The sequence below is a fragment of the Ambystoma mexicanum genome, chromosome 4p (assembly GCF_040938575.1).
Source record: "Ambystoma mexicanum isolate Mex_15411 chromosome 4p, UKY_AmexF1_1, whole genome shotgun sequence".
Lineage (NCBI taxonomy): Eukaryota > Metazoa > Chordata > Amphibia > Caudata > Ambystomatidae > Ambystoma > Ambystoma mexicanum.
Genome location: NC_090927.1, coordinates 167771811 through 167783832, shown reverse-complemented (window position 1 = coordinate 167783832; position 12022 = coordinate 167771811). Strand labels below are relative to the sequence as shown.

Sequence of the window (12022 nt, the reverse complement as noted above, 5' to 3'; positions counted from 1 at the left end):
AGTTTGTGAATAGTTAGCTTCCAGTATCCTTATAGCAACACCTAAAATTAAGTTCAGCCAGCAGATGATTCATGTGCCGTCCTTCAGTCATAAGTTAAAAATAGCTGTGCTAACTACAGTTGGTTTTAGTTGATAAGCATTGTTCATGTTTATTTTCATGGATTGTTTGTTTATACAGCTAGCAAAAAACATCCTGTATTCCGGTGTGCTAAACATAAAGATCCCTGTGCTTTCTGCTGATGTGGATAGAATGCTACTCTGTGTGTCACCACATTCCTGGGAATCCACAGCCCTTTTCATAGATAAAAGAAATGTTGCTTCACAGCTCTTTGTTGGGTCACAGTGTGGCAGGGAGACACATGTAAGCTGCGCTCGAGATGCTGTAGACCCCATAAAAACAATAGTTTGACCTTTGTACGGGCTCCGGGAAGCGCACTTTACTTATAAAGCAAACTGCTTTTCATTATTTAAACTCTGTATTAAAGCCACTTCATATAAGATTAGTATGCATTTTTATATCAAAATTCGTTGTATATCAACATTTTCGGTGAAGTTTATATAAAAAATGTAAATGAATACTTTATATGAATACATTCAGTGTTGTATACATTTCTATATAAAAATATGATTGTCTATACAAAAAAATATGATTAATATATTTATGTACATTTTTATATCCAAACATGATTTTTATATAAATGGTTTCATCAAAAAATATTTATATTGTTATATATATATTTTTATATCAAAAAGATAAACATTGTTTGATATAATTTTCCGCTTCCTATAAAGTTTATTTACAAAATATTGGGGTTCAATACATTTGCTATCAAACACTATGGGAGGCTTATCAATGTGATATACAATTTATGTCCGCTTCTTATCACACCGGGGCAGAATCCCTCTGTGACACCATCAAATCGTCACTCTGCAAAACCCTAGATTCACAGTCCCTGTATTCAGAGCTCACTTCAGAGCTCACTTCGCTCTCGGCACTCGACAGAGCAACATTGTCGAGCACTGCTCCCACCTTTATTTAATCAATCATTCTTTATATCATTTTTATACCAAAAGTATAATAGGTTTATATCAAAGTACATCAAAATGGGGAGGGACTTAGACCAGAAGCATGGGCGTGACCACCTGTCAACATTTTGACTTGTGAAAAGGGAGCCCCTTTTACTACTGAGAGAGACAGAGACATAGTGTGAGAAACCTGAAGGTGTCTCACCCGCTAGTCCACGGGGATCTGTCATCCAGGTGGCCAGGACACGGCCATTGCTTTTGGATCCAGTTACTGGGGGTGGACAAGTGCAGGAGGATCACCTGGATGGGGGGTCTTTGGGGAGTGGAAGTGAGACACCAGATGGCAAGACGCAATATCCCCTTTGGGCGTCAAAGGCCCTGATGCTATTGCTTGAACTGTATCCTCGTGCTAAAGAAGCCAGCGATTGTGCTACGCTCGAGTGAACCGGCTTATCCCGTGCTGAAAACATGGGGAAGGGAGGCCAAAGGCCTGAACATCCTGACATATCATTTTTAACACTTCTTGCTTTTCCATAACCTTGTTTCCCACACTATTTGTATTTAGAGGTAAGGATTGGCAATATGTTTTTTAGTATAGGCCCTTTTATTTTGACAGGACATGACTAGGACTGTGTTATTATTATTTGATGGTCGTAGCTTGCTCCCATCTGTAGATTTAGGATTAGATAGGCATTTATCATACCCTAATTTGAAGTTCAATAAACACCCTTGAACTGTGGTCACAAGTCTTTCTTACTGTTGATGCCATGTCTTTCTTACAATAGGGAGAGGAACATCATATCGGGGAAGGATAAGGCCAAGTGAGGCCTGAGTATCTGGGAGTCACAAACCCTTAGGTTACATCATATTGGGTAACTTAGAACAGAAACGACCAAGACTGCTCCCAGAGAGAGTTAAGGCATTTGCCTTTAGGCCACCACGACCAGCCATACAGGACCTTAAACAGCAGCTGTTACCAATCTCTAGAGACCATACTGGGGTTGGGGGACCCTTGGTTAGGGAGGGAATGGCTTGCACTAGACGAGACAGAATGGGACAGCTCTTAGCAAAGCAACACACTTTTCCAGCCTGGTGTATTCATTGAACAGATTCACTTGTCCAAACTTTGATCTGTCTGCCCATCGTAATGCTGTAACAATCTACTTGTATTATCCTCAACCAGTCTGCTCCTATTTGAAAAGTGTGAACTTCTAAATTTGCTTATAGCAATTAAAACCCTTGAATCTGCCTGGAGACTCAACAAGTAATTAAGGCCATCTGTGACACAGGTTGTTTTGCAAGAACTATCAATCTAATTCTTACCTCTCTGGAAATGGTCTGAGATGCGAACTCAGAGTCCAACTCTTAGTTTCACAAATGAGCATGGGACACCAGATCACAAAACACCACGAGAAACAAAGCTCTTTGAAAGCATTATGAACTGGTATTGAGGGTCAGTTTAGATGCTAAAAGATAACTTACAAGGTCACAGTCCTCGCTCTCCTATGGAGGAACATTCAAACATGAGGCAATTTCAATGATGAGGCAGCATTCAGACTGCATCGAGGGCGGCAGCATCAAGGATGGTTTGTCCGTATTCTCAGAGAAATACAAACTAGAGGTAACACTTATGGTCGAGATCGTTCAAATCCCGAAGAAACCAATGTAAATCAGTAATCCATCCAGATATGGTTTGGGTATATGCGTGCGCTCTGGCAATGTTCATATGCGATCACTGCAGTGATGATTTTGGTGAAAAGCAAGAGTGCCGACATCATGGCGAAGGAGAAATAATGGTATTGTGTGCCAGCCAGGAGCATGAACTTAAGATATTTTCTGTTTGTTACCAATAGAAGCATATAGGAATATGCATCTTTGAGGTCTATGGTGCAAAGTCAGTCCCCTAGCGGAACAGCCGATATTATATTAAACCGGTGGACCATTTTAATTGATTGCTTTGTCAGCAAAAGTGGTAGGAGGTGCACTGCTGTACTATGGTATCCTGCATGCCTGTGAGCGAGGTGATGCTGTGAGAATGTTGGATAGAATGTAGAATGTGTATTGCTGGAAATTCTGGAAATGACTGTTGGTTGGGACTTTAGCATGCGACTGCGAGCTGAAAAGATTAATTCTACCTTTGTTCCTATCTTGGCCTACAAATGTAACTGAAGAATAAAGTACTTACCTTCTTTTGTACTTACTCTCTCATGCCTGGTTCCCGAGTTGAGTCCCCATGCTGAATACTACATGTACCTTTCCAAGAACCACTGCACACAGTACAATTGTCTTTGAATGACATGGTTATGGTTAAGGGCAGAACTGTGCAACAGTGAAATTGTCTGACCATTGCAATTTCTTTCCACATTCCCCCTAACTCACATTCACCCTGCTTGGTGAAAAAGGTAACACCTTACCTAAAACTTCCATGAATGTGCCCTCTTTGTATAGAGTAGCAGACCTGGTGTTGGCTGGGACTGACCCCTATTGCCCGGCCAAATAAGCCATCAGACTTTCAGGCTTGCCCAAGACACTCTGGAGCCCATCATGCATCAAAAATTATACATTGTGGACTAATTTATAGTTCCCCAAATCTCCCTTGAAAACACAATCAGATTATCACAACACTCTAAGACACCTGAATCTCCCCCTCTCTTTTGCAGAGCTCTGATAAACCCAAGAGAAGTGATGTGCACCAGTGCTATCACAAAACATTCCTGTCCCGCTGCATTTACCCTTGCCATGTTTGTTGTATTCATTTCAAGGATGTCCTATAGCCTTATCTTCCCTTCTCTCATTTTATTTCTGGTGTGGGAACTGTGAACAATCATACAGGTCCCTCACTGAAACCCTGCCTAAAGTCCCCTCCTAGGTGGCCGGGGGAAGGCAGATGCTTCCTGATACCAACACTGGGTGTGGTGTACTGCGGGAGGAGACAGAGTCCAGGGAGGCGAGGAGATTCTGTGGGATGAGACACAGTATTTTTCATCTGACAAGAAGATACTTACCACTGTACCTAAAGAGGTTATGGCTTATTGTTGCGTTAATGTCTCATAACCTAATATTAGACCTAAGGTTGTTAACCCCAAGGTTATAAAATCAGAATAAAACGATACTGAAAGAAACATCCTTTTTGGTATGCCAAACTAAATACCTTCCTTAAACCCAAGGGTACAATGTATAGGATTATGTAATTGTAGTCTTCACTAAACCATCTTCCTCTACGATAGCTAATTCTCACATCCCCTCTGTTAAAAGCCTTAAGGGAATTAAATCTACCCTTACATATAATACAGACGTTGAAAAACATAACTTTGTTGGAAGAAACCACAAGTACTAGAGTCCTAGACGTTCTGAGACAAGGAAGCGGACTGAAGAGGCATACAGATGTAGTAGTCAGGAAATTAAGCCTAAAACCCATTGCATAAATCAGGCAATTAAGGCCAATAGGCCACACCTGAAGAGAATCATTGAACCTGTGAGGCATAAAAGGCCCAATCAGGAAAGGATGAGAAGAAGGAGCAGGAATGAGAGCTGGAAGTCTGACTGTAGTTGTAGTAGTAGTAGTAGTAGTAGTAGCAGCAGTAGCAGAGGAGAAACACAAGCCTGGCAAATCATGAGAAAGTGGGAGCACAGAAGGGATGCCGGAAGGTGGAGATAGCAGATTTCACCTGCAGGTTCTGAGAGAGTCCTATTACCCCCCAAAACCTGAGGTGCAGAGGCTGCACAGCAGAAGACGTGAAGGAAGCTGTGTTTTCCAAATTTGACCCCGATTGCTGCGATTGCAGAGTCATGAACGTGCTGGACACTAAGGTCAGAAGCAGAAGGCAAGCAGAGGGTATTGGGAGAAAAAGGAACGGGCAAACTAAGTGGCTGGACAGAAGACACCCATGCTGGAGAAGGGTGGGCGTCTTCAGTGAGCCAGAAGCAGTATAAGTGGTAGAGGAAGTCAGGAAAGCAGAGCAATGAGCAAAACCAGTGTCTGTGAAGACAGTGAGTGAAGCACAGCGTTCAAATACACTGCGCGAGCCTTGCTGGTAACTGTAGCCAGCTCCTAAGTGACTTGTGTGTTGTTTAATGCGAGTGAAAGCTTGTTTGTTCTATCTAAAGTCTTATTAACAATAGAATTGTAGCACTCACATAAAACATTAAAGATCAATACTCGCGTGAGAAGCTTATATCATTGAAAACCATTGTTGAAGCATTTAAAGACTGCTATTACCTAACAGAGTGGTCGCGTGTCCATAAATAACAAGAGAGATTGCTCCCTAAACCATTACTGAATACCCAACATTGTCTATATATGAGTTACAAGTTACAAAGTGTGAATTCTAGATCATTGTGGTGTTGGGAACGTGTAGGTGTTTCCTTTTCTTATCTCCCTACCAAGGTGTTTCGGGTTTTGGCGATACTCCCTCCGGAAGTACAATTTAAGCAGTGTGGCCCAGTTGGGTGTGGGCCCTCTCTTGCCCCCCTGCTTCCTTCTTTTTGTATCCCCAATATTTGATTTTCCTGATCTGTATTATGCTCCTGCAATATGGTATTGGTTGCTATTCTGGTATTTTCTTTCTACGTTTGTATTTTATATTTCTTTTACTAGGTTTTAAATCAAAAAAGAAGGTTGTGTGTGCCTAATTGTAATTCCCAAAGAAAGTCAGAATCACATCATTTACCATTACACAGCAATACAATTCTTTATTCAACTTTAAACCTTAAAATCTGCTTTTGGTTGTGTGTGCCCAATTGTGTTTTCACTTGAAAGACTGAACTCTACTGTATCCAGAAGTGACATTCTTTCGATTTTAAAGAAGTAAAGAGTCTTAAGTATTGGAGAGAAGAACACGCATTACCCAAGTCAAGAAGCACCCCCTCTTATTAGTGAAACCAGTACATCATATTTACCTGAAGTTGAGAGAGTGGCACATAAGCTTCTAGGTAATTACTTTGGCTGATAACTTGCAGAAAGATGGAGTAAAGCTGGGGAAGGGGAATCAAATCCTTGTGAAGAATACTCTGAAGTGAAATACAACCTGTGGTGCTAAAGACTGTTGAAGCTAGAAAGAAGTCACTCTTATGGGCAGAAGCAGACTGTTCTTGTGGCAGTCAGACAGCTGGAAGAGGTAGTGAGGTTGGCCCTATTTGGAAAGTCATAAAAAGGAAGAGTGCCTTGCCTGCCTGAAGAGGTTGAAGTGTCTTGTCAAAGGCAAACTAATCATTCAGAAGTACTGAGCAGTGGGAGTAGTACTTGAACTATGGTGGTATATTAAGTTGTCAGCAGATGTCACATTGTAGTGGTTTGAAGCAGTAACGTACTGTGAGACAAAGGTGACTGTTCTCATAGTACCAACACTAGAAGCGTGGTTGTTGAAAACAGAAGCAGCAGCACAGAGAAAGCAACAAATGTAAAGTTGTGACTGGAGAAGTCCTAAAGAATTGTGTATTATTGACATTGGGGAATATTGCCTCTTCTTTTGAAATATGACCAATTATCTTGAAGAGGAGAACATTTTACCATCATAACCAGGATTACCATTGGTGCCATTTATTTTTGGGAAATTGGAAGGGGATCTTTTCATCCAGAAACAAAGAGTTGTTACCAGTGGATTTTTGTTTGAACGTTTGTTTTGACTTGGAATTTTCAAGAGCTGGTTCAAACCCTTTCTTTTCTGTTGTTGAACATTTTGGAGTTAACTTTGAATCCTGAGGAAGGGATCTTACCTAGGACAGGAGAAGGCCATTCAGACATTGTGTTACTATTGTTTATTATATTGTGTTACTATATCATGCTATGGTTGTATAGTGTGAGGGCCAGTTTTCCCATGCTAGAGAATGTTCTCTTAGCCTTTAGAATAGGTAGGGAATTCCTCTGTAGAGTAGGGCAAACAAGGTATTTTCTTTATATAATTTCCTTAATAAAATGGCATATTTTGAGAAATCTACAAGCCGTTGTCCGCCTCACATTACTGACACCTCACAGAACAGTATGCCACTCCATGGACAAGCCAAGGTACTCTGGAACTACTACGCTGGTGATTTGGCACACTATAAAAGCATGTTAACATAACATAACAAACACACACCTGAAATGTCTTTGTTTTGAGATGGATCCTCCTCCAATGAGCCAGCACGTTCCTTCAAATGAAGCAGAAATCAATTGTTAGGAAAAAAAAACAACAGCCTACAGAAAATATATATATTTAATACATTTTAATTTGCTCTATCCACAAACGGTCTAATTTGGGGTGCACAATGTTTTACCCCTACCATTATGTAAATAAGCAGCAAAAAAGTGTTTAACACTTCGTCCAAGAATCAGAGAGACTCCTGGGCAATTAACACTATGTTGCCATATAGTGAAAGATCAACAACAAAAGAGGGCGCTGACCAATCTCATCTTGGGACCACCCCAGCCACCATTTCACTTCACTCATCCCTTCTCCGTCCCGGAGATACCCTCTGCTCACTACATACTCCCCCCCCTGCTCTGCTACTCCCACACCCTACCTGTATCCCTCTCTGTGCATTCCTTTTGTACTGCGCTCCGTTGCTTCCCAGGTGCGTTTGTGGTTTATAAAGCCCATATACAATGTCTAGATGATGCATTTCTGGAATACACGTGGGGTTTTGTAGTTGTGTTCATACACAATTTTATTTAACGAAAATGTTCAACAAAAGGCAGTTCTCCATCAACAGGGTGGAGTGGCATGGTATAGGTCTTAAACTATTTCCTGGTATTCCATTTTTTACAGTTTAAGGATATGTCTTCTACTAGTACTGCTTTGAGTGACAATGCCGCCTCGATAATAATGTGATATATATTATCCTTTATTCTAAAGAAATATATAATACACAATTAAATGTTCCATCCTTGTCACATACATGTGTGTAGCGTGGCTTTGTACCATGGGCTTATTGATTTTATCCAAAATGCTCAAGTACGGGTCATCTATCCCCAGAGGACAAAGGGTCGCCTTACAAAGTAAAATTAAAACATAAAATGTATAGACATAAACTGAAAGGTAACAACATAGTGCAAACTCAAAACATAAAAGCAAAAGTGATGAGTACAGAAGAAATTCAAAAATATATATTTCAGGAAGAAAAAAACAGGATCAGCAAGTAAAAAAAGAAATAGGAGGATAAAATTAAGTAAGATGGGGAATTTTAAAAGGTGATCCTTGTGGGCTTTAGAAAAGACAGCAAGAGTAAGGAACAGTATGTCGAGAGGACGGGGCCAGCAGGGTATCAGTGGGATTCATGGAACCTGTGGACTCTGGCAATGCATTACATGTATGGGAAATATAAAGCACAAACTAAGTTGGGGAACAACAGAGTGCTGTAAATAAGGGGCACAGTCAGGGTTTATAAGTAAAGTAGGGTGAGCTGGCAGTAGAGGGGCTTGGGTGGGTAGGGGCATCAGGAGCGGGGGAGTAGTTCAGTTGAGTGGAGATTGGTCAAATGTTCTTTAGTCTCTGCAGATCAAGGTGATATATGTTATCTCTGCAGATCAAGACTACTGGGGTGGTTGAAGAAAAACTGCTGTGCAGGATTAGAGTATGCAGGATGTATGCTTCATTACGTTTACACACAGATACGCAGCAGAGTAGTGCGGTTGTACTCTTCTATGGATATTCATCTAGTTTCCCAGGTCCCTGCACTTTCGCAGTCCTTTCTGTGTGATGTGGTACACCAGGCAGGAATTAAGTGATCTATGCGAGTGGAGGCTGTGATCTGTACAGGATTACATAACGTGTGCACATGGGGGTGCTAGAGGGCCATGGGCAAATGCCTTTCCCATGCCTACATAAAAGCCAAATCTGTTGGCATTACAAATGCTTGTTAGTTTCAGCTATTAGGTGGCACTGAAAGTGTTGCCTCCAAGCCGAAACTATTGTGATAGTGTGTTAAGATAGGCAAGGAGATGTGGCGAGGACACAAAGCCAGTGTGTGTTTTGGCATTTTACCCACCCACTGACTACTCATAACCATGCTAGTCTCAATGGCCATTACCCCTGACTATTTCCCCGCACCCCACCCAAAAGACATCCCACTGGGAACTCTTTTGCGTCAGGCTATCTGCTTACTGAGTAGCCTTCTGTATGGACATGGCGTCATTGCAGCTATAAACCAGCTCTTGGTTTAAAATCTGTCTTAACCAAGAGTGCTCTCAACTACTTAATTAATAAGCAGTATGTTTCCTTGCAGTTAATTCCTCTTAAAAACAAGCACTGGCATTAGATATGACTGCCCAGGTAATCTCATCATTTGGCAGCTGTTGCCCCCTTCTAGCCAGGTAACACCATTATGGCAGTCCCTGGAAAATGTCCATCCATGCCTAAACAAAACCCAATATTCTGCCATAATATACCCAGGTATGAGCCCCATTTGCCAGCTAAACCATTATGGCAGTGACTCTGCAGATCCCATGACTACATAATAAGCCCCTGAGGAACACCTCTGCATATGCATCTGAACTGTGTTCTGCTGCACCGTGCACTGCACGCAGAGTTCTACCATTGCTGGAACCTTGGACTGTATGTTTTTCTACAGTTTCTTTTGAGGCCTGCAACCCCGACACCTCCCACCAAAATGAATGCTTGCATTCATGTTATTCTAACTACACCCCTCCTATTCTGACACTGCCTCATTATGTGAGCTATCCGTCTCACTCTCCCTCCAATGATCGGCTTGGCTTCTACCAGCATACATGCACTGTCCTCCACACGCCATCCTTTCACCATTTCAAAAGTGTAACCTAAAATTAAACTTTTCACAGAAAGTTAACAATCTTAAAAATCCTTTAAAGACACATTCTGAATATATATATATATAAAATATTTTGTAAAACTTAAAAAAGTGACGTCGAGCCCCCCTCTCTGACAGCATTAACAATCTTGGCAATAAGGCGTTTAAGGCCCTAACTTGACTCTGAGCACACTTTGATCTTGCACAGTTCTGATTCAATGAAGGACCAAAACTTCATCAGTGCTACGAGCATGGCTGCTCGGGTGCCTCCGAGACAGCCTATCCAAAATCCATCCATACTGATAAAGGAAGGACAGCACACAAACGACCTAAGATAATAGAATTGAATGTTGATCATTCCCGGACATTTTCACAAAAGGTGGCTGGTGGTTTTTCTTGCCCTTCCTTATGATCACAGATCCTACAGTGTCTCTTATCGAAAGGAGTGCCAATTCTAGGACCGATCACTGCCTAACTTGGTAGTTGATTTAGCCGCAGTAATAGAAATTGGTGTCTTATCTTGGGACATGTACATTTTAGAGCATATGGCCGGGGTTGGCTGTTATAATAAGTAAAGTTCACCAGCTTCTGTAAAGACTCAGCACTAATTCATGTTTATGAACGTAATCCCAGGTAAGCGGCTTATTTTTTAGTGGTAACACCAAGTGATCATAAGGTAGACACCATTCTATTTGGCAGTCAACACTATCCACAAAGTACGTCACCCGTTTGTGTATTAGACTGGGCCATACATAAATATCCCTTGTTGGTGGCCGAGCACAGCAGTGCCCAAATAAAGTGGTCCATATATTTGTACATTTTTACATAGAGGGTGGCTTCATTTACCATGGCAAGCACAAACAATGAGGGAATACATTACTCCAGCCAAATGACCGATATTCTGACTGAGGTGTAAAGTCTCAATATCTTTCTCCAGATGAGGCCTTCAATGGGATCAAACCTGGTTCGAGCATGTCCCAACCCCGCAGATATACCATACAGCAAGGTTGGTAGGAAATTGATGCAATACACTTGGATTGTGCCTTTTAAGCAGAAGCATCCAAAACGTCTTGTCAGGTTCCTAAGGGCACCCAGTTTCGTCAGTGCCTTTCCGAAGTTATGCTCCCAAATAATCTGTTCGCTGTGCGTGCAATGAAAAAGCGAGTCCAATTATATATACGAACTAACGCATTCCAATTGGGTGTCGTTAACGGACCAACCAATGCCAAGTCATATTTTCCTCCTACTAAAGACCATTGTCTTCGTTTTTAACAAGTTGATAGGTCATGCTGCACGGAAAATATTCGTAATGACACAAGAGATATTTTCAGTTCGATAGGAGAATGGTCCAAAAGGACAAGGTCATCAGCATAACCCAGCCACCTAACGTGAGTATCTTTAAACCTAGGAGAGAAACTGAAGACTTTTTAAAGTCTATACGGGAGGTCAGCAATGTTTAGATTGAACAAAAAAGGCACCAATAGTCATCCCTATTTCCAACTAAGGGCCTAGAAAAACCATACAACAGACAAAACTCCACTCACCTGAGTATATGGTAGTGTAGATGGAGCAGCCAGGCTTATCTTATGAGGGAGAGAGGGCTGTAGGAAGGTACAAAGAACTTGTAGCATACCAAGGGTTCAACAGAAACACTTACAACCAGAAGTATTATAAATACAACTAAATTGAAATAAAGATTTTCAGCCTTTAGACAGCTACTGGCGCCCAATATTTGTTACAGTATGTATAGAAAACTCAGAAAATTCTTCTTATTTAGAAAAAACAAATTGGCAGCTCTAATTCAAAATACAGTTTCCCTTAGGCTGTCCAAGGGTTAAAAATTAGAAAAAACAAAACCAATACTATATTAATTGAAATGGCGCCTTTTTATTAAGCACACTTATAGTACATCACTGCAATATATGTCTTGCAGTTATGTATATAGTAAGTCACTGTAATGAATATCTTACAGTTTGTTTATATGTTTTGTTTGTGTCCGCACTTTGTTTGTGTCCTTTTCTCCTTGCTTTGTTTGAGTCCTCTTTCTCTTACTTTGTTTGTGTCCTCTTTTTTTTTGTGTCCTCGACACGTGTTTCCCCGTCTACTGTTCTGACGGTTCTTCAGGAGGATCTTTGTGGTTACTTGCTCTGCAAGTTCCTTATTTCTGATTTGTTTTGATGCTTTCTTGCTTTGGATTATTTCTTTATCAATTAATTTATTATTTGTTCCTCTATGGATGGTTTGTACACTTGTG

The 12022-nt window shown here is 41.1% G+C and overlaps 1 protein-coding gene across 3 annotated transcripts in view; it reads right to left on the bottom strand.

Annotated features, from left to right (window-relative positions):
- LOC138453101 (uncharacterized) overlaps positions 1-12022 on the bottom strand; it is a 133439-nt gene that overhangs the window by 92331 nt on the left and 29086 nt on the right. For all 3 annotated transcript variants that reach the window (XM_069605619.1, XM_069605618.1, XM_069605620.1), the window contains exon 2: positions 7104-7155. In XM_069605619.1, coding sequence (XP_069461720.1) covers positions 7104-7155 — 52 coding nt within the window. The remainder of the gene's footprint in view (positions 1-7103; positions 7156-12022) is intronic.